We start from the raw sequence: 23,043 nt of genomic DNA, 5'->3' as shown, positions 1-23,043 counted from the left end.
CCGGCGTTTACATGAAAACTGTTTATTTCACTTCTCAAAATGGCGCTGCCCTCTGACCTTTCCATTGACAGCTCACTCGACCAATCACAAGCTCCCTGTCCCCGGCTGCCGCCTGCAATAGCGAATGAGTGGCTGCGTCTCATGAGGAACATCCCCTCCGACAGCGCTGAATGGCTTCAGCCAATAGGGACCGATCCCGATGGCAACTGATGCATTGAATAGCCAATGAAATTACGAAACGAACGATATGCTGCATTCATGGTCCCTGGGAAAAGGCAACACTGCCATCTTCATGCGTAACTGTGCAAATGCTGCACTTTGGCGCAGTATTGTTTCTCAATGGCAACTTTAGGAAAACGCCTAGACATACACTTAGAAAAACATGTGTAAAATACTCATTTTTAGCAGAATTGTTATCAAATTTGAACTGGGGCCAGGTAAGGCTTCATGCTGTAGTCCCATTGTGTTTTCCAGCTAAAATTCTCAGCTACACTCATCTTCAGGCATCTGATTGCAACAAAAAAATTCAGGCGAGAATAAAAACATTCTAATTCAGTGTGTTCCAACTTAGATTATTCAATGATAGTAGCATGATTATTTCAGTTTAGGGAAAAACGTCAGAGTGATACCCTTCAAAAGAGACCAAGCCCATCCATATTCTCCAAACAGTTCAAGAACAGCATTCAATTTACTTTGGGTACACCTTGGATAGGCGAATATTACAGAATTTATAGGAGCGAAAAGGGGTTAAAGGAGCATTATCGCAAATCCAAATTCTTAATTCGGCCACTAGATGGAGCCAGGCGGAGCTTATCAGATATAAACAAGTGGGCAGCTGTCAGGCAGAGAGAGGAGCCTCGTTTAAACGTTTTGTAAATTTAGTTATGGCTCCCCCCGACCCATCTTTTGCATATTTCATCTTATTTTATGCTATTACTGCTGTATTTGCGATAATGCTCCTTTAATTCCAACAATTCAGACCATTTTTAGACCACTTCAGGAGTTTCACATTTTTCATTTATAAAGTAGGCCTATATATATTTTCACACTTTTTTTCCTCACTCATCTTCAACAGTTCAGGTATTTTTATCCATTTCATGTCATTCAGCCTCCTGCTTACAAATTATAGGCTATACTACTCTTCAGGTATGGCTTCATCTTCAGTAATATTTGTTCAACAAATGCTTTCAAGCTGTTGATAATATAGGCTATTTAAGCAGACTTAGCCTAAATGTAAATTTTTTCACACTAATCTTCAAAAATTCAAACTCACTTAATTTAATTACTAACATGTTCCTCTGCGTTTTCAACATTTCACCTGCTTTTAGACCTTTTTTTTTTACACTCATCTAAAACAGTTCAGGTATTTTTCCATTATGTCATGTCTCTACTTACTCTCACTTATTTTAGTAAATCTGAGTAGACTTCAGACTTTCAATTTCTTCATACTGATCTTCAACAATTCAAGTAATTTCAAACCATTTTATACTCTTCATATATTGTTTCATCTCTTCAAGATTTCTTCAGCAGTTTCTTAACTTAATTCAGCATAGTTTCAACAATTTATTCAGCTCATTCAGCTTCCAGCTTTCAGCATTCACCCGTATTTCCTTCAGGAAATGCATTCTCTAGTTGCACTTATTTGACTTTTTTTTTTTTTTTTGACTGGAATTTAGATTAATAATTTAGCATTAGGCTACATCTTTTCATATTTTGATTTTTTTTTATTGATGATTTTCAATTGTTGGCTTGAACCTCTTTCTTTCTTTCTTTCTTTCTTTCTTTCTTTCTTTCTTTTTGATTGGGTGCTGTATGGATAAAGTATAGGCCTATTGGTATTTTACGGAGCGCCCAGCCTTTCTGTGGAGTGTCACTAGGGGGCACATAATCACCTGCAACAGTCCTAGTGGATCCTTGGGGCTTTTATTATGAAAAAGAAATCACCGGGACCGTGTCGACCAGTAGCTACTTCCGCTAGTCACATCCGTGTGTGAGACTGATGTTTTGAGGTAGTCGGTGAATGCTTCTAGGTGAGTACTTTAATGTGAGCGTAATAATTTTGGTTAGATCTACAGCTGAAGGTGTAACACGCGTATCTGCTCGCTTTTTGACAAGTAACGCAGTTGTTGCGGGCACGTAGCTATCGTTAGCACGCTTCAGGAATACAAAGGGCTGAACAGAGGTAGCTCCAGTTAGCTTTCTGCTGTTTTCAGAAGATGCTCCAGTCACTCAGGTTTTATTTTTATTTTATTTTTTTTAGCTTTTCTCTCGGCTAAGAGGTATTTTGTTTAAATGCGAAGCTGGAGTTTCATTTAGATAAGTTTTTCCAAACGTGAACAACATGTCAAATTTCAGTCTACAGCTGTAGAGATGTTTCTCCACAGGCTAACGTTACTTCTCATCCCGAGCTCATGATCGTATCACGGTATTTTAAAACGGACTTTCCGAGCAACAGGTTTGTTGTATTACTGCATCAGTCTGTGTACTGTAAACTAGTAAAGTTACGTTTATTTTTGCATTGAATTTTGCATAACTAAAAGCTATGTCTGACCATCTATAAGTTGTTGTGAACAAAGGTATTATTATTTCCCTGAGATTGATTAACCGTTTTACTAAATTCAGATTGTAGATCTGTGTCTTGAGAGGATCTGCAGGAAACCAGACCGTCAGTCCCTCAAAACTAAGACACAGCGTCATCAGCAGCCATGGATTCACCAGGTGAGGGAAGTTGTGAATGCTGACATTTTGTTTATGTCACTGACACAGTCACCAGCCTCACCATCTTATGATTGTGACCATATCAGGTTTATCACCTGATTTTAAACTACAGTTCAAACAGTTAAAGTAGCTTGCATAGTTCTGGAGACATGCTTCATTTAAATATGCAACTTCACTTAAAAGAGATGGTTTGGTGCACTTTTATCCATCTCCTGAAGAAGAAAATCAAATTTGACATAGCAGCCCAAGGGGAAAATGTCATGGGAAGTGAAATGAAATGCTCTGTGCATATTCACAAAATTGTGGTTGGCCCATGCAGGGCTCCAGACTAACTTTTTTTTTTATTACTAGGAACACAGTGGCCCCCAACTTAAAATTGTAGGAGCACAAGCAGAAAATTTAGGGCCGCACACTGTAAACTGACTTGCAAGGCAAATATTCACATTTCACATCAATCCCTTCCATGTTTCCAGTGTTAAAAAAACAAAAAACAGTAAATGTAGTGGTTGCACATGCACTTGTTCTTACAAGACCGAAATAAACACACTAAACTAAAAAAGAAGTAGATGAAACTTTTACTTGCCCTGCCTCAAATTTTAGGGGCAAAATGTCCCCATTTAAGGGCAGTGTGGAGCACTGACATGTGTAGTTTAAAATAAGACGGTGGTTTTTGTACCAATTCTGTCGCACATGTGCAGATGTGAAATTGGACTGTGGCATTACACAGTCCGATGACATGAAGGAATCACCCAGGCCTTTCGAGGTACGTGACTGGATGAGTCCTCAGTGCTTGTGAGCTGCCTCAGTTCAGCACATGGAGGATGACTGACCTTTATCTTCCATTTCACCACAAGCTTTTAATTGTGGAAAAGTATCACTTTTCAAGGCTGGGCCTAGAGATGTAATGAATCTGTAGTAGGGCTAACACTGTTCCTGTAACCACTCCACACAAAACACACTTTCATCAATAATATTAGTATCGATTTCAAAGCTTCTGCTGCCATGTGCAATGCAGTCAAAAAAAAAGTTAAAGTCAGTTAAAGCAGAAGTAAGCGATCCGGTCGTTTTGGCTAACTTCTTGTCAGCAGATGGAGTTAGCAGTCCCCGCCCTCGTCCCTACGTCACCACATTCATGCGCATCCCTTGGCTGCACACACAGAGAGGACTGCCCCTTTATGCCGTTCTCTCTCCTCATTGGATAAAGGTTGTAGGATACAAGGAAAGTTTTCTCCTCGGCTTACAGCAGAGCAGAGTGACTGACAGACCCGTGTTTCAGACCAAACACTCTATATAAGTGATTGCCGTCGGAAGATATAACTATTTAAGACTTATATTAACACAAACATTCCACTTACTTCTGCTTTAACTCGATCAGTCGTTAGAAACCTCATGTTATCTCACAGAGAATTGATCCCAATGAGTTCCATGCAGGGGTGATACAGATGTGCTGCAGATTGTAGATGTCTGGAGAGAGAGATCTGGCTTGTCTCATAACTAGAGACATAATTTGTGGTGACAGCCTCTCATTTGATCTTCCCCACAGCATCTCAACAGGCAGTCATATGTGAAGTCTGTGGGACATTCTTTGAGACACGCCGAGGGCTGTCCAGCCATGCTCGCCTACATCTACGGCAGCTCGGTGTGACCTTGTCAGAAAGCAGCGGTGCTCCCATAGAGCTCCTCTACCAGCTTATCCAGGAGAGGGATGGCTCCCTCCCCAGCTTCAAAGCAGACTCCTCTACAACTGGAGCCGTCTCCCTCAAAAACACACCCCAGAAAGAGGCCACTCCCTCAGTAGCAGAGGAAAAGAGTTCCTCTTACAAGACAGCGGTTAGAGTCACAACTACACCACAAAAAATGGATCATCAAGGATCTCCAGTTAGATTAAAACAATCAGCAACCACTGTCCTCCAGTCGCCTCCATCTTCTCTAAGGCTAAGTGAAGGCAGCAGCTCATCCTCCTCAGATCACCAGACCATAACTAAACCACTCTGGGCACCACTGGAAACCGATGCTCCTATTACATTAGGTATTGCCTGAAAATAGCATAATCGTTACTTTCTATACTTTTTGCAAATCCAGTTAATCATCACTATTTTCACTGAATTTGTGGTGTTTTATTCAAATTAATAGCATCTGTGGTCTTCACTTGTTTTAAAGGGATACGCCAACATTTTTTTTTGTGTGTGTGTTTGCCTCACTCCCGAGTCCATGACCAGCAGATAGACACCATCCTTTCGACTGTGTGTGCAGTAACAAGGGAGAGCCTGTATCGCCTGTAATTAGCTTGGCTCAAATGCTTGAAGTGCATAACCCCAGTCTGTGGTCACCTTTAAAAAAGGGCTTAAAACTTTTTTGTTCAGACAGGCTTTCCTAGGTCGTCCCTAGATGTTTTTTTTCTCTCTCTCTGCACTTTAATCTCCTCCTTTAGCTGTTTTATCTACTGCTGATTTCAACGTGTCTGATTTTTCTCTTAGTCTTTTGTTTATTTTGTTTCTGGTTTCTGTAGCACTTTGAGATTAGTTTAAGAAAAGTGCTTTACAAATAAAATGTATTATTATTATTATTATTATTATTATTATTATTATTATTATTATTATTATTATTATTATAGGTAGTGTTAGCCTGCCTCCACCTAAAGTCATCAGAAACTCTTCAGCAACTCTAAACGGAAACCGGTGGGCCGGTCTTTGTCTCAGAGTTGACAAAACTCTCCGGTAAGGCATCTTGAGCGGTCAAATGCCGGTAACGGGACGAGATCGGTGAAAACGGAGGGTTCAAGCAAAGACGGTTTATTTTGGTTCAAGCTAGCTACATCGAGGGTAGGTTAGCTTCCTATTTCAAAGTAAAAGCACAAATTCTATCGTCATGGTTTTCTGTATGTAAAGGGCAACGGGTGTTTTATTTTGTGAAAATAACCGGAAGTGCGTTGGTCACAACGGCTAGCTTGAGTAGCGCCGAATTCATCCGAACAAAATTTTAAACGGCTGGTATTTAGACAAATTAACGACACACTGCTGATCTAAATGGCTACTTTCTCACCTAAAAATGTTTGAAATGTTGATAAAGTGATATATTTACAGAGTTTAGAGCTAAAATGAAATCAGCTTCTGACTGCTGATTTCGGCTCGGGTAAGAGGCAGGCTAACACTACCTATACACTTCCAGCGTTTGAGCTAAGCTAATTACGGGCGATACGGCTCTATCTCCCTTGTTACTGCACGCACAGTCGAAAGGATGGTGTCCATCTGCTTGTCATGGACTTGGGAGTGAGGCAAGACACGAAAAAAAAAAGTTGGCGTATCCCTTTAAATGCAGGAGGACCGATGTTTTACGGTAGACAGAAAGACGATATCTGAACTAAAGAAAAAGTGAGGTGTGCAGCTGTATGTGAAAGACAGTTTGAGTCTTAAGATGTAATATTCTTATCTTAGGAAAATACATTGCCTCAGTCTCCTGTTGACATGATGCCTTTCTCCCATACTTTTCAGACACCAATGATGAGGTCCATGTTTGCCAGCTTTGTGGCTGCTGGTATGAGACACGCAAGGGCTTGTCCAGTCACGCTCGGGCCCATCTGCGACAGATTGGAATCCCTGACAGTGACATCAAGGGCAGCCCTATTGATTTTCTTTACCAGATTATGGAAGAGGAGGATCTCAAACCTATCAGCAGTGAGCAACAGAGGCCACAGACCTCAAACAGCCCCCCCAAGTCCTCCTCCAGACGTTCCTCCGACTTGTCCCTTCCATCTGCGACTCCCCCCAACAAACGACCGAGAACGTCAGAGGATTGCACCTGTGTCCTGTGCGGGGAGGAATTTGAGAATCGTAAAGGCCTGGGCAGCCATGCTCGAGCTCACCTGCGTCAGATGGGGGTGACTGACTTGATGGGGAAAACCTCTGCAGTCGACACCATCAGGGAACTGGTCAGCAGTGGCATGATAGAAGCTATGCACCCCCCCAGAACAAACAGGACATCCAGCTCATCTGCTGTGGCCGCTACAGCCCCAGCACTGATTCCAACAATGGACCGGTCCCGGAGTCCACTTCCCTCCACATCCTTCATCTCAAGTCCTGGAAAGACCCCTCAGTCTCCTCAGTCTGCTTTCAGCAAGGCCCCGAAGGCTAAGAAAGGCTTTCGGCTAGCAGTAGACCCCCTCCTCAGGAAGCCCAAGCCTGAGCCTGAGGAGGTTGAACTCTCTCTTCAACCAAAGTCCTCCGACACTCTCAGCAACTCTCTCATGCAGAAGTCCCCCACTGCTGACGCTTCAAAGCCTTTTAATACAGGTAAATCTGGCAGCCATACATTGTTAGCATAGGCTGGTTAAATAATTAAAGGGATAGTTTAACATTTTGGAAAATTGGCCCATTGCCATAATTCCTATAGTCATAGCAGTAGGTTCGTTACCTTTAATTGTCGGTGTAAGCTATTTTTAGAACGACAGAGCAGAGCCGTGAGCTGTTCAGAGCTCATGGGAGCTCATGGGATTTCTTGGTTTCCCTCATCAAACTCATCAAATACACAATCCAACAACTCCAAAACGCTCTGGTGGACAAGTTGTGACCTGCACATTCACCACGCTATGAGATAATAATGGAACGTTACCAGAAAGAGTTGTTTTGATGAGGAAAAACCAAGAAATTCCAAACCAAGAAGCTCTGAGCAGCTCACGGCTCTGCTCCGCCGTTCTAGTATCAAGGAAAGGTATGTGTGTTTGGGGCAATCACAGTGTTTCTCTATGTCTCTGTGTGCAGCAGGCTGAAAAGCCTACCGCTCCCGGTATCGTTGAACCATCCAATCTATTCTGGTCTGGTGGTTCCTGATAGGGATGTGAACGTGTACGAAAATATGTACACGTGTACACTGTGCATTTTTTTTCGTGTACACGTGTACACGCTTCAGGACCGCTATAGGTTGCTATAGCCTTATTTTTGTTTAGTCTGATATGCGCAGCCGGTGACACTGCGCCACCGTGCCGGTGTTACACCGGAGCGGAGGAGACCGGACGGCGGATTCGTCCCGCCCCCCTCCCCCCCGACACGCACCGCACCGTAACTGGAGAGATCTGCCCGGTGAGCGTTCAGAGTCGACCACCGTACCCCCGTACCCCCCCCCCCCCCCCCGGTCTCGCTGACCTCCACCCTTCCTGATCCGCTGCACCCCGCGGAGCCCAGTCTCTCCCCTCCTCTCCCACACTTCAGCACCTGTCCTGGGCTACAGCTTGGCTCGCTCCACCGTCCTTTATTTTTGAAGTATAACTAATAATAATGCACCGTACTGCCTAACCCTACACACGTATGAGTTATCAGAACAGTAAATTGTTTACGCTACTTTTAAAAGGAGTAAGTCATTTAAAACGAGGAGTGAGCCGAGCCGACACTGTGCAGCCCAGGACAGGTGCTGAAGTGCGGATGAGAGGAGTGGACAGTCCTCGGCCGTCTTCAATGTCTCGAGACACCCCTTTCAATTCTTTTAAGGTTATTTGTTTGTGTTTAGGGAGGCTATATTTGCATAGAATATTTTTTGGCAACCAGAAAAGCAATGTCTGACCCGGCGTTTACTCGGTGGCGGCGCCAAAGAAAGGAAAAAAAAACTCACTCACGCACATTTTGTCTGGAGGAGGGAAGCGCGTCACAGCATCATTTTTATTAAATCATAGTTTTCTCTAAATTAAGACAGTGTGAGGGACTATTTTTAACCCAGCCCCCCAAAATGTACGCTATGTAAAAAAATAAAAAAATAAAAAAATAATAATTGCGTGTATCGTTTAGGGATTTTTTACTAAACGTTTACAGTTTCATTCCCTGTAAACGTTTACACGTGTACACAGTAGGGGTGTCACGATTTCGATTTTTTATCGAAATCGATCGAAATTACGTCACGATCTCGAGCATCGGAGTCAAAGAGAGGATCGACGATCCCCCCTCCCCCCCGCACGCAAAGCTACAACTGCCCGTTGTCCCCATTGCACCAAGCGTCTTGTCAGTCACTGGTCCGAGTTCTCCTTTACTTTTTATTTCGAGACAACACCCACTCATTCTCTGCAACTCTCTCTCTCCCTCTCCCTCGCTCTCTCTCTTTTTTTCTACCGGCGGTGTCAGCTGCTGTGCACGTCTGCAGCAACCCAAACAAATGCACATGTTGACTGGCTCTATTCCAGCCACATGATTGGTTCGGCACGGCGCAACTCTCAATATCATTGGCTATTTGCCAAAACATGGATGAATGAAACCGAATCGACCACGTCTCATATTTCTATCGAAGAAAAGTTATTTCACATTTATAGCGTTTTATCACCCAGCCCTGGTGGGCTATTGTCCCCCTCCTACCTGGGAAACAGGAGGGAGACACAGCTCTAACTACACAGCACCGACAAGCGCTGAGAGCCGCATGTTGCAGAGACGTTATAGGATTAAAAAAAAAAAAAAAAAAAACGCAAATAATAAGCCGACGAAAAGCTGCAACTTGCCACTTTTTGTCGATGTATTATTTGCGGGGGCTTTCTGGGGATCTGGTGACGGTGGAGGATCCGGGACTGATTGACTGTGGGCCAGTGGCCACCACCAGTCTGATCAGGACCTGATCATCAGGTCCATCGCAGCGCTGCAGCTCTGCCCCGCTGTCACATGACTCTCGCGTATCAGCGCAATCTGTTTACATTACATTAAGCCGACATCAGGAGAATAATGAGACACGACGGTAAATTAATGAAAATAAAATTATGATAATGTACAGATATAAATATATTTGTTTCAAAACCTTGGGGGCAATTTTGGCCCCAGGATCATGATTTTTGGGGGCATGTTACCTTTATATTGTAAAGAAATTATTTAAATGTGACCATTAGTGCCTAATGTGATACATTATGGAAATTGCATCACTTATATGTAGCCCATCTTTTGAAATAAGATTTACTGTACAAAATTTGATGAATAAAACCAATGATCGTAGACTAGACTAGTCTGAAAATAGCATAGGCGTCTGTGCTGTAAGAAAAAGAAAAAAAATCGAGAATCGAATCGAATCGTGACCCTAAAATCGAAAATCAAATCGAATCGAGGATTTGGAGAATCGTGACACCCCTAGTACACAGTCACACCCCTAGTTCCTGATTGGTCAAAGATACCGGGGGGCTGTAGGCTTGTTTTCCAAACAAATCCTGCCTACCCCAGCTTTAAGTACAATTATAATACTGATTTGTGTTTATTTGTACACTGTATGATTTATATATGTACATCACAATGTGCATTTGTCCCCTCAGTGTCCTCCACAGACGTCCACTCCCCACCAACAGTCCTCTGTGACTTCTGTGGCCAGCTTTTTGACACCCGCAAAGCCTTGTCCTGCCACGTCCGCGCTCATCTCCGTCAGCTGGGCCTCACCTGGTCCATCAAAACATCGCCAATTGACCTCCTCAGAGAGGTCATGTTGCATGGTGACGATGGCAAGAAATCGTCTTCAGCATCAGGAAAAGCCCCATGGACCCCTCAAAGCTCCAAACGGCCCCTGGATGGCTCCCAGACGAGGGAACCGGCCTCCAACAGTTGTACCACCCCTCTTGACTATTCCATAAAAGAAACATCCCCAGCTGGCAAGAGTGCAGCCACACACACTGGTGAGTAGTTGACACCACTCTAAAGCAACAGTTAAAGGAGGATTCCGGTCATTTCTGACCCCTAAATCGTTGTCCTGATGGTCACCCAGTGTTGGGGGGAGCAAAAAACGCGACTAAAATTGATGCAGGCAAACCAGAGTTACACCATGGCTAGATGGCGCTAGGGATAGCCACAACGCTAATCCATGGGGGCAATTCTTTCAACCACAACAAACACTCAGAAAACAATCAAATATCTCTGGTACATGACTGGAATCCTTATGACACCACTGAACTCATATAGTGTACAGTATAAACAGTATAAACTTGTGTTTTAAAAACACAGAGTTTATATATTGTTTGTTGTGGTTGAAAGAATTGCCCCCATCTGTTAGCGTGGTTGCTATCGCTAGTGCCGTCTAGCCATGGTGTAACTCAGGTTTGCCTGCATCAATTTTAGTGGCGTTTTTTGCTCCCCCCAACACTGGGTGACCATCAGGATGATCGGAATTCTCCTTTTAAGAGGCTTGTGCCACTGAAGAAAATGTTTTCTTACATAGTGGTGGATCCGCATAGTCCACAGCTATAAAACTAGCGATGTTTGTTAAAATCTGCCTGGTGGCTTTAGGAAATTTCACACACAAAAATTACTTTTGAAATACAAACATAAGTAGGAACAAATGAGAAACAGATTTTCAGTGTCACTGCAGCTGCTTTATCTCTGAATATTGCAGAATATTGAAGTTTTGCTCGTGCTACATAGGAAACATTAGCATTAACACCTGTTTGCTTAGCGGTTAAGATTAACAGCTTTGAAGCTTTAATGCAGCAAGTTGGTTGGCATATGAACTCCAGTAGAAAAGCATCAGCAACAGAAATAGAAGCTAAGCAGGAGGGTTGATTTCAGCTCTTCGTCAGTGACGATATGAAGTTTGACGCTCAACTCAAGTTTCCTCTAGACTGGTAAGTAAATAGCACTTGATGGTAACGTTGGCCAACGTAGCAACAGAAAGAGCAACAAATTGCTCCATTTGTAGGTTTTCTAAAAGTTAAGAGTTAAAAAAAAAGAAATCAGCTCTTGATATGTGGAACTCACTAAATTGGTAATGCGTGACTAATACTTGCCTCAACTTTCTCATCTCTTTAGTGCCAGACACATCCTGTGAGCTTTGTGGGTTTGATTTTGAAAACCGCAAGGCCCTGGCCAGTCATGCGCGGGCCCACCTCCGACAGCTGGGAATCATCGAATGGAAGGCCGACGGAGTGAGTTCGCCAATAGAGCTCCTCAGTGATTTGATCCGCAAGGACCCGGCCAAAGTGGCAGCAATAAACCGACGTTACCGTATGGGAGACCTTTATATCAAGAAGGTGGGCTGTGCTACAAATCCATCACTAAAATATGCTTAAAATAAATCTCTGTCAGACTGATTTGCACTCAAACATGTATGAAATTCCTCTTGATTTACCATGTGTTAATTGATTTCAGTCTCAGAGAGCTGCTGCTTCACCCTGCCTGTCCACAGACTCTGACTCTGTGCCTGGCAGCAGCTTTAAGCCTGAGCACAGGGCAGACAGAGAGGACCTGGGCATCATAGCCGGCTCATCCAGACAGTCACACGGCCACACACGTTCTCTTTCAACCCACATCCAGTCAAGGGGTAAGATAAAAACAACTCTGATAGATACAGTAGCAAGATCACGGTATCTGGGGGGTCTTCAAAAGTATTAAAAGGTGATAAATCAATTTTGGGAAAATGAAAAAGTATTAAAAAGGCTTTTCACAACTTTATAAAGTCTTAAAGTTTGAAGGTATTTTTTCTGAATTAGCTGTCCAAGAGTTTGAGTCCTAAAAAACATTGTGAAAGTGTGTGAATTTTTTCATTTTATTAAAAAACAAAGATGAACAGGTACATAAAAAAGAAAAGAAGATTGTTGTTTTTGTTTTTTGAGAGTGGAGCAATGTTTATTTATTTTTATTTTTTTATTTTTTTTTATAAACTTTGCCTTTGATTTATTATCCCGGGCTATTTTGAATTCTGTTGTACCATAATGGTCTATAGTCTTTATCACAAACTAAAACTGTTAAGTTAAAAGTGTCACTGATGTAAATGGTTACAGCTTGAAGTGGCGGTGAGGCATTGAAAAATATTCAGAAGGTCTTGAAAAAGTCTTAAAAAGGTATAGAAATTAACTTCAAGATTCCTGTTATACCCTGAAGATACAGACACACTGTTATTATGGATAGAAACATCTACGTACTTATTTCTGCAACATTACTTACTTACTAACTACTGTAACATCTCTGAAATTTCAGGGGTCCATCTACCAAGACATGTAGTTCGTAGGGAGGTCAATCGGGACTCCAACTCCCAGCAGCCATCACGGTCTGGCAGCATCCCCGCTATGCTACCAAAGCCCCCACTAACACCGCTGGTCAAGCTGGTGGGAAAGGTCTACTCCCTCAAGTGCAGGTCAGTCTATAAAGTACAAAATATAAAGAATCACATTCCCGTTGATTTTTCAGAAACACAAACTCTGTTGGCACTGTATCCTACTCTATAGGTCACTAAAATACTGAAGTCATGTCCGTGACAGAAAGTAAGGCAGCTCAGACTGGACAGTAAGATTTGTGGAGTCAGGTCCTAGGTTCCTGTATTTTCCACAGTGGAAACCTTATCCAGCTTCATGAATAACACCCTGTTCAGACTAACAAGTTCTATTTCAGGTGATTCAAGCACCGCCCACGTCTCCAGTGACCACTTGTGATCAAATCACGCTTCCCTACTTGAAATGCAAATAAACCTGGGTGCTATTCTTAGCCAGTCCGACTGTGACAGAAGGGTTCATTGTCATTGAGTTTGAGAGAGCGGGTCATTAAGGGGTTGAGTGAATCCGCAGCTGAAATTGAAACGCTAGAATATTTTGGTTTGATGATGAAACTGGTGGCACTATTAGAGGACATCTGTGGATTAGGCAGTCCTTCAATGGACCCCGACGTGGCCCAGGACACATTTTTGCGTTCCCTCTGCTAAAGACTATAGCACTTTAGTAATCAGTTGTATGATTGAATTTGAGGAGACAGATGTTAGTTAGTTAGTTAGTTAGTTAGTTAGTTAGTTAGTTAGTTTCATTTATTGTCCACGGTGTGGAAATTTGTTTTTGGTCTCGTAAAAACAACAAGCAGGACAACAACAACAACAACACTTACACACAGACATCTTCAGGGCAAAAAGCAGGACAGCAGTGGCAGTTACATTACAACACATCAACGGGGCATGGTGTTCAGTGCCCCAATTGCATTAGGAATAAAGGCATTTTTAAAAAATATTATGATTTGCCCTTGGCACTTTGTAAGGTCTACCAGAGGGAAGAAGTTCAAACTCCCTATTGAGTGGATGAGAGGGATCGTTTGCTATTTTGACAGCTTTTTGTCCTAAGCAGTTCCTCGTACTGTACATACAACTTAATTGTTTCTGTCTTGTCCCTATGATTTTTGAGGCAAGGTTTACTATTCTCTGCAGCTTGCCTTCTTCCTTTAATGTTTGGTTTACCATACCACATTGCCATGTTAAAAGGTAGAATGCCCTCTATCAGGTTCTTATAAACTGTTTCCATAATGTGCTTGCTCACTCTGAAGGAGTTGAGCTTGCGCAGTAGATGGAGACGTTGGTTACAGGTTTTTAAAATTTAGGTTACAATCAATATATGTACCTAGATATTTGAACTTGTCTACTACCTCTACAATTTGTCCCCTAATTATAAGGGGCTGCACAGTTAATACCAGGTCTGAACTGGGAAATAAAGCCAGACTGTGCTGACTGTGATTTAGCTGAACAACTAACATCAACTTGAGCAGAAATGGAAGGGAAAACCTGTGCTGTGCCATGTTGTTCATTTGGACAACAAAACTCATTCCCAATTCACTGTCACACTGTCATTCACTATAATTACAGTGATGGCAAGTAAGAGAAAGCCCAGTGCACCTACAACCTGGAACACTCCATCTGAAAGTCACCACACTTTTATCATTAGGACAATTTAAATCCATAACTGGATCGTATTTTAACTCCAACTGCTCATGTTTTTAACTCGACTTCTCTGTTTTCAATTTATCTTTGTCACTCTTACTTTTTGGTTTTTCGGATATGCTTGTATGTTTCAAACATTTTGTGTTGTGTCTTGTCCTCAAATGTTTTGTGCTTGTCTCGGCTATATTGTAAATGAGGTTGCTCCTCAATATATTTCTGTGTTTAAATAAAGGCTATAATAATTTAATAATTTATGGACCCTAAATATTAGGGGTGGGAGAAAAAATTGATTCACATAAATATCGCGATATCTTTTTTGACGATTTTTAAATCTTTTTTTTTTTTCAAAAATCAATTTCTTTTTTTCTTTTTTTTTTAATGTTTTTTTTTTTTTTTTTTTTTTAATATTGTGCAATGTGCATTTGTTAGCCTTTTTTACATACAGAGAGTACAGGTTCTGAAAAGGGTTCACTTTATAGAGTATGTTAATTTATAGGCTCCTACAGTATTTGTGTGCAGATAAATGTTAAAAATGCAGACTAAAAATCGAGAGAATCGGCAATATCGTAGAATCGCAATTTAAATCGAATCGCCATCCAAAAAATCGTAGAAGAATCGAATCGGGAGAAAAGCATATCGTCCCAGCCCTACTAAATATTTTCATGTCACTCTTCTCTCTCTGTTTTGCTGTGCAGGTTCTGTGAAGAAGTGTTTCATGGACCTCTGTCTGTTCAAGAGCAGTGGATCACACACCTACAGAAACACATCCTGTCACTGGGCTACAAGGGCAAAGCGTCTCCACCTGCTGCACCAGTGGCTGCTCCAGTGGCAGCTCCAGCACTGGTGGATCCGGTCGCTGTGTAGTCCTCCAAATCTTCAGGTTACACTACAAAAGGTCATCATTTCTATTTTTAATTGTCACGTCAGAGTCAAGATGAAATGTCTGTTGCTAAATAGACATTCTTGTCATGGAAAGGATAAACATGAGTCACACTAGGAAAGGAGCAGAAAACCAGCTACTCAGGTGAAATCTACATGATTTGTTGGATCACAACACTGTTTTTTTTTTTGTTTTTTTTTTAAAAGTACATTCCGTATTTTGATGATTGGTCCTTTCCTCCTCCTGTTCACACATTCCTTCCATTTGTACAAATGTCAAAAGTGTTTAAACGTGATTCAGTGTCTTTTCTTAACTAACATGTTCCACACTGAGAGGATGATCCCTCTTCATTTTGCCTTTGAATTGAGCCTCCTTTTATGAAATACATTTTTAAGTGTATCTGGAAAGATAGATTTTTTTTTTCCATCAAATGGAAAATATTTTAGAAAAACACAACACTGATACCATATAGTGGTAACGTCTTAAAAATCAAGGCCTCAGGCATTTTGACCGTTTCTGTGCTTCTATAGCTTCTAGTGTCCAACTGTTTCTGGTCTTTTTACACTAGTTTTTATAAAAACTTGTTACGTAAATTCAGTCATGACAATAAACATGTATTGTATAAAACATGCTTTTTATCTATAAAGGAAAGACATTAGGCTGTTTGGAAGAAATTGTTGAGAAACGGTCTGAATTTCACGGAAGAGTCCCAGCTCTCTCTGGAAGAGTCATGATACAGGTTGTCCACATGGGCAATAGATACATTTGTCTTAGTAGTTTCTATTATCATCAAGTATTGTTGAGCAATTTTCCATCCATCATGTAATTCTCTCGTTCACACATGTTTTTGTATCCTCTTGTTTACATTGCCTTTTTCTGCCTGGTTTTCAAATAAATGTTTGGAATTTCACTGTACCAAAAGTTTCATTCATATTGATCACATCTGGATGTTTTTTTTTTTATAATAATTATAGCTATTTTATACTTTTTATGAGAGGTGGGGAATGACATGCAGCAAAGGTCCTGTACATCGGTTCTGCACCACTTGTGATAAAGTGTCTCCTGTAGTTTTCCATTGTCCAAATCACTTTGTTTCCCAATGAGACACGTAAGACATCGATGTGTCCCACGTCTATTTGAGATTTACCCTTTTACACCAAACCAAACAGGATGTAGTTCTCCCTTTTTGGAAGAACCGGTAAACAGCACTTTGTTGCGTCACTGCAGAGAGTTTACAATTTATCTCTTGGATGTTTTTTGGTTTCAGCATCAGGCTGCAACATAACAAAACATGAAAAAAAAAGATGTGGTCTGAATTCTTTCCAAATGCACTATATTTCTGGCTTGTGTAGTAGTGTTTTTTTTATTATTTGATTTGATTGAAACTTCCCGTGTTTACACATTCCTTATTCTACTCCATATTTTAATTACAATAGCTTTCCACTGTCTAAACCAACAACTTCAAGCTCATAGACGTTCAGCTCTATGTCATGAAAATATGAAAATCATGGAGAAAACCAGCTGCACATTCAGCATCAGAGCCGAGTCATGTTGATCTTCTAAACCAGGTCCTCACCAGAATACAACCGTGTGTGTTTCTGCACTTCTCAGCTCTGAGAAGGTTGTGGTAGATGTGCCTCTTGATTTGAGTAGTCGGCGTTTTATTCTCAATTTTCTTTTCTTTTTTGTTTATTATGTTGTTTTTTTTAGAGCAAAGCAGTAAGTTGCTGTCACTCATCACCGTAGCATTCATTATAGTGCAGATTCTCATTTGATTGCCTCCACTTTCCAGGGCTTTAGTCATCAATGTGTTGACAGGGTGTCATTAATCCTGCTACTAATATAGCCTCTGCAGTGAGCCCTCCATCCTTGATAGCTCTTAGATGGACTGAACCACTGACCCTGAGGAAATGGGAAAGGTGTAAATTGGTAAAAACCCTGTGAGGAATAATCTGTCTCCGGTATCTGCTCTGATTCTCACATGTTAGGGTCTGTATAATGTCCTACAAGAAAAAAGGGTAGAATATAAGTTATATTATATTGAGTATTTAGTAGTAATATGTGACACAACCTCTGCCATGCTAAGGAATGGCTTCTCTGTAATTACATTCTATTGGTGGTGGTGGGGGTTTCCGATGAACAGGAAAAGTGGGTGTGGCAGTTTTTTTTTCCACTAAGGAGTGTTTTGGGTGTAAAACTAATGTTTGCGATCAACTCAGAATCATGAAAAACCCCTAGTTTGACCCCTCACAAGATACTTAAGGCCAAATTTAACATTTCAGAATTTTCAAAAAATCTGGTTACGGGTACCCCATCTTTGAGTAGATTTTTAGGGGGTTTCCCACGGGAGTTGAATTTCAACATTTTATTACATGATATTACACACCTTCCTAAACACAATGGTGAAGACATTTCTTGGTAATGATTTACCTCCCAGATTTTCATATGTTTCCAATGGAGAATAATGTGTAAAAATATAATGCTGAGGTCAAATACCCCTAAAGGTCTTGAGGTATGTAGATGAAATGCTGAAAGTTTCATGCTTTAGTCATAAAATGTGCAATACCCTCCATATATGAGCTTATCTTCCCCACCATGTAGTTTATACATCCTCAAAAGCTGGGAGAAATTGAACAGCACAGTATTATTCCTATGTACTGTGTGATTACCTGGGATGTAAGGCTGCTCAAGTGTCTCTGCCACCTAATTGTCTCCTCCCAGAAAACAAAGGTAAATGTTTCTGTGTCTGCAGAGAGGCCAGGGAGACTCTGCAGGGGCTGAGAGGATGATCCATAGTAGGTTTCCATGCGGCGTAACACCGTTTCTGTTTTCTGCTGTCTCCACCCTCCGCTGTCACTGCCTCTGTTTAATGTTCCCGTCACAGCGACGGTCCCTGGAGTCCAATACTGTGTGATTTACTGCCAGAAGGGAGTCCACCTCCAGCCACTGATGGACAAATCTGCTCCTCTGGCGCTATAAGGCACTTACGGAGTGAGCGAGTTAACCCACCTGACGAGATCTGACCGGGCTGTTGCTCACAGCTATCAACACCTGATGCTTCAAACACAGACGCAAGGGACTCGGAGGGATTTCAAAGCAGTCATTGAAGTAAGAGCCCAAATTAGGAGCACATCTGTCTTCCAGAGCTGTGGGATCTTAGAGATCTGGCATAATCATTTTGTGGTTCATGGGGTTTTAAAACCATTGTGGCTTTATTATGGCTCCAGTTTGCAAAGAAGCTGGACAGTAGGTTACCCTTCACTAGACTGCAGGCATGAGTGATGACTTGAAACTCAATCTTGTTTTTAAAACCATTAAATACTAAATAATCTTCACAGTAATGATGTGATTTAGGTGACATTTGTGGGCTTTTTGTGAATAATTAAAGGGTAAATTAATGGACCATAAATCCCTTAGGTCGTTTTAAAGACTTGTCTACATTGTTTCAGCAGTGGAAAATCATAAAACTTACCAAATAATAATTTCCATATTTCTCAATTAAAGGAGCAGTGAGTGGGGTTTTGGACTCTAGTGATGAGGTTACAAATTGCAACCAACTGAATACCCCTCTGTCCAAGAAGCTCCGGTGGCCTACAGGTGATAGAATACTCAGAAGGCCGGCTCCCTACAGTACACCAGCATGAACTCGGTTTACCAGGGATGGAAAGAAAAAGAGTATTATATGGGGTGACCCCCCTGTTGCAGTCAAGCCAAAAAATATGAATAAAGGAGGGGAAAAAATAAATCAAACAATATTATATAATCAAGCAGTTAAAGCAGAAGCCTTGAGCCATCAGCGTTTGTGATTGCAAGTCTGTTTTCTTCTTGAAACATGTAACAAAGAAATAAAAATCAGCAAAGCCTGACTCAGCACCAATTAAACATCGTTTACAGTAATAAACAGAGCTAACATCCATCATCAGCCAAAGCAAATTTATATAAAAGGAAATACAATTTCCAAATTATCAAGCAGAAGTCAATACAAGCTAAATCTGCTCTGACCTTTCCTAGAAATGCTAACCAGTCATGGGTAATGGTAAACAGCTGTCTAATCCATCACACCACTGTTCAAAACATGTGAAATTCTGCACTCTGACCACAGTTTGTTGTATTCTGCTTTGATGAAAATGAACCTACTTCAAGGCTGCGTTGTGTTTGCAGTGTGCACATTATGGGTTTGCAGTCCTCACACCAGCTCTAAGTCTGGCCATACACTCATAGTGAGAGAGGGATCTCTGCTGTCTCAGCTTATATATTTATTCTTAATAATATTTCTTCCAGGAATGCAAAGTAATTTCTCCCAGTTTGTTTAAAATGTTCTCTTTAAGGTGATATTAATGTAGGAGTTTACGCCTGCTGCTTTATTAGGGAGGAAACCAGAGAGGGGATAAAAAAGGAACAAGGCTTTCTCTACTTTCTTGAGTTTGTGAATGACTCATGTGTCTGGAAGTAAATTCTTCTAGCATCTCCAGCATGATTTATAGTATGTTTTGAGGGCTTGGCAGAGGATGGTGTTTTATCACATAACTTGTGGCTTCGCAATCATCCCTCAGAGAGGACAGATTCCCCGAGACTGTGCAACTCTGGCATTGTTTCATTTGTACTTTTCCGTTTCAGTTTTCTCCTTGTTTCTAGTCTCCGACTGTGTTTCAAGGACGGGTGTTTGCACACACTCAAGAGGAGTGTGTCGACAGCACAGATGCATGGACACAACAATGCATGCAATTATAACTGAGTGTCTGCTTAGTTAATGAAAAAATCAAGTTTCCTTTTCCTTACTTTTATAAACCACAAATAAAGCAATCCGTCGCTAAGTTCAGTCTGATTCAGCATTTTCAGGCTTGTTTTTTAGGCACTGAGGATGTGATGAGATCATCGGAGTGCACGTTGCCGCTCTGTATGTTTTGCAGTGTGTTGTTTTGTAGCAGCCTCCACTGAGACTAGACACCAGAGACGAGCAGAGAGCCTCTTCCAGGTGGTCATGCTGCTGCTGGTGTTCCTGGGGCTGGTCAGACGACCTCACATAACCCCTGGATCAGTCAAGAAGAATCTGCAACCTATTTGCCACAAGCAACTAATCATTCCAGTGATTTACAGTGGAACAAATACATGACTCGTTGCCAAGATGCTTTTTGGAAATCCAGCCCCGACTCATAGTTGTGTATTACAACTCAGTTTTACAAGAAGTTAACAAGCAAAAGCTGTGCAGGGCTGGAGAGTGCAAAACAAAACACCAGCTCACCAACTGATTAAACAGCTGCAAAAGCACAAGATGAGAGTCAGACGGGATACTGCAGCGAGACAGGACAAGGAGTGAGCGTTTGCATTTACAATTATTCATCAAACTATCAATCTTTTAAAGTTAATTTAGGAGGAAATCAAATGTTCACCCTCTGCAGTGACCCATATCATTACATTGTTATGTTCATTAAAAAGTGCTTTGTCTGTGTCAAAATGTCAGATATTCACATTCCAAGTCAGATGTGAAATCCAGAAAAGTTGTGCCCTGCTTTTCATCCTCTACAGACTGATGTATGATTTAAAAAAAAAAAAAGGAAGAAAGAAAGAAAGACATTGTTTCATTGTTCTGGATAATTAATCCTCCCCCAGACAGACCTGACCATGAAACTACGACCGCTGCAGAGATTCAGAACAGACTTCTGTCACTCTGCATAATGATTACCAGCAAAACACTGGAGAATAGTGGAGCTCACATTTGCTCTGCGTGCGCACAGGTGTTTGCGTGTGGTAGTAGCTTTATCTGCGTGTCTGTGGGAGTTTCTGCCTGTGCATGTGCAGCCCCTGAAGTGATGTGTCCTGGCACATTATAACAACATGTGTGTAGATGTAGACATGTAGCACCTCTGGCTCAACAAGCTAAACAAACACACCATGACAGAGAGGTCATGGGAGAATATCAACATAAATCACAGTGGGAGCAGGATTATGTAACTCTGAGCACTAATGTCACCTCTGGTGCAGCACTTGAAGGTATCACTCAGAGCTTTGTCAAGGTTGTTGTTGTTGTTTCCCACAACGCAAAAGAAAGACGTGATGATGGAGAAGAGGTCAGACAAAAAAGATGAATTCTGTTCTGCCCTACTAAGGCAAAATGCAGTAGGCCTATCTGTAAAAATGCCAAACTGAGAAAAACAGCTTTTTGTGTTTTTCATTGTCAGGTTTAAGCATCAAATTATGAATAACTACCAAGTCTATAATTGATTAGAACTGAATTAAATGTATTTTGTAATTTGTCTATCTGACCAATTTTGACGTCTGTAACGTTCGTGTTATGGAAGATACTGCACTTTGCCTTGGTTTTACTCTGATGGAATTATAGAGTAAATTATAGAATAGGGAGTACAGTTACTCTTTGCAGATACTGCACTTTGCCTTGGTTTCACAATGCTTTTTTGGATGGACAGCAAAATAAAAAGCCCAATAACTCTGGAAATTTTAGCAGTACCAATATCAAATTCTACCAGATTGAAGAGAATATGCCACACTTTTGATTGGTCAAAAAATATATATATTTGAAAAAGTGCAGATACTGCACTTTGCCTTTGTAGGGCAGTGCTTATGTCCCAGAATTTTCTTAGTGTATTTTGTAAGGATGACACGTAAATTCAACACAGAGACCAAGAGATAAAGAACAATAAGTCAGTGCTTATTAATAAACAATTGTTAATCACATTCTTACACATTTTTGAGCTGACTGGTGATAAAGAGTCCAAAGTCTGTTAACGATGCCAGTAAACATTAAACATGTTTCTGAGAGTTTTTGGCCACCTCAAGGAGAACTCTATTGAGTTTTCATATCAGTGTCTCCTTTCATGTCTTAGGGAGTCATGTTACTAAAAAAGGCGATTCACTCCCTGAGAGCAGGTCATGTTTTCCTTCCTGTTCAGAGAGGACACACACAATAGCATCACATGCACTTAATCACACAAACGCAGAGGGGAAAGAGTGAGCTACTACTAGTCACCTCGCAAACAAGTCAAATGAATTTGTGGCATCTCATTCCTCCGTGAAGTGTTGGAGCATTCATGACGAGATGGCTAACATTGTGATTGTGTCTTTTTAAAGTGTATTGAACGCAGCCCCAAGTAGTTCAGAGTCACAGCAATTTTGGCAGTGACAGAAGTCTGAGGATGTGTCAGAAAGAGCTTACCACACTCCATCCCTGCATTGTCTGTCTGTGCACCTTATCTGTGCAGGGCCACAGGGGGCTGGAGCCAATCACTGCTGACATAGGGTGGGGGCGGGGCCAGGGCCGGCTCTAGCCATTTTGGTGCCCTAGGCAAGATTACTCCCAGCCCCCCCCCCCCCCCCCCCCCCCTCCCTCATATAATAATGATGATAACGATAACATATCAGTGTATCTGTATGTCCCCTCCGACCCTGAGATACACAACTTGCACAACAATCAGTAAAATTTCATTGAGTCAAGTCTCTCTACAGTCATGAAAACAACCTGTTGTGGTGCTTGAAATGGGTATATGAAAGTCTTTGCCTTACAAAAGCAGTGGAATATAGGCTACTGTATGACTAAAGTAATAGATAAGTGTAGAAAACAAGTTAAAATAAAATTTTGTGAAATCGCTTTTTGAGCATAAATGTTATCTGTCATTCTATTTTCACCAAATGTCTCAAATGTGAAATAAAAGAAGCTGAATATTGACTTCACATCACATTTCAAACTTCATGATATGTGTGTAGCCTTAAATGAGAAATTAGCTTTTTTTTTTCTCCAAACAAAATATCAACTAAACAGACAAAAAACACACAAAATGTAGGCTACAATATTTAGCCTATATAAT

The 23,043-nt window shown here is 41.3% G+C and overlaps 1 protein-coding gene across 2 annotated transcripts; it reads left to right on the top strand.

Annotated features, from left to right (window-relative positions):
• Window positions 1–1,978: 1,978 nt before the first annotated feature.
• On the top strand, window positions 1,979–16,065 carry LOC310986131 (protein Wiz-like). Of its 2 annotated transcripts, XM_083971910.1 has the most exons (9): window positions 1,979–2,030; window positions 2,623–2,718; window positions 4,262–4,747; window positions 6,210–7,007; window positions 9,983–10,336; window positions 11,463–11,683; window positions 11,802–11,973; window positions 12,630–12,786; window positions 15,039–16,065. In XM_083971910.1, the coding sequence occupies exons 2-9, from the start codon at window positions 2,706–2,708 to the stop codon at window positions 15,205–15,207; spliced, it is 2,370 nt and encodes a 789-aa protein (XP_083828036.1). In that variant the 5' UTR covers window positions 1,979–2,030; window positions 2,623–2,705; the 3' UTR covers window positions 15,208–16,065. The 2 variants fall into 2 exon arrangements, with proteins under 2 accessions (XP_083828036.1, XP_083828037.1); XM_083971911.1 differs by lacking the exon at window positions 2,623–2,718 and having other exon boundaries at window positions 2,002–2,030.
• Window positions 16,066–23,043: the final 6,978 nt, after the last annotated feature.

The sequence above is a fragment of the Trachurus trachurus genome (assembly GCF_905171665.1).
Source record: "Trachurus trachurus genome assembly, chromosome: 1".
Classification (NCBI taxonomy): Eukaryota; Metazoa; Chordata; class Actinopteri; order Carangiformes; family Carangidae; genus Trachurus; species Trachurus trachurus.
Note: the sequence above shows the minus strand (reverse complement) of the source record. Positions and strands in the feature narration are given on the sequence as shown.

Excerpts from the sequence above, each read along its gene's own strand:
- LOC310986131 (XM_083971910.1), top strand. Across the intron at positions 10,337-11,462 it reads GAGTGCAGCCACACACACTG|TGCCAGACACATCCTGTGAG; the intron begins GTGAGTAGTTGA and ends TCATCTCTTTAG. Across the intron at positions 11,974-12,629 it reads AACCCACATCCAGTCAAGGG|GGGTCCATCTACCAAGACAT; the intron begins GTAAGATAAAAA and ends CTGAAATTTCAG.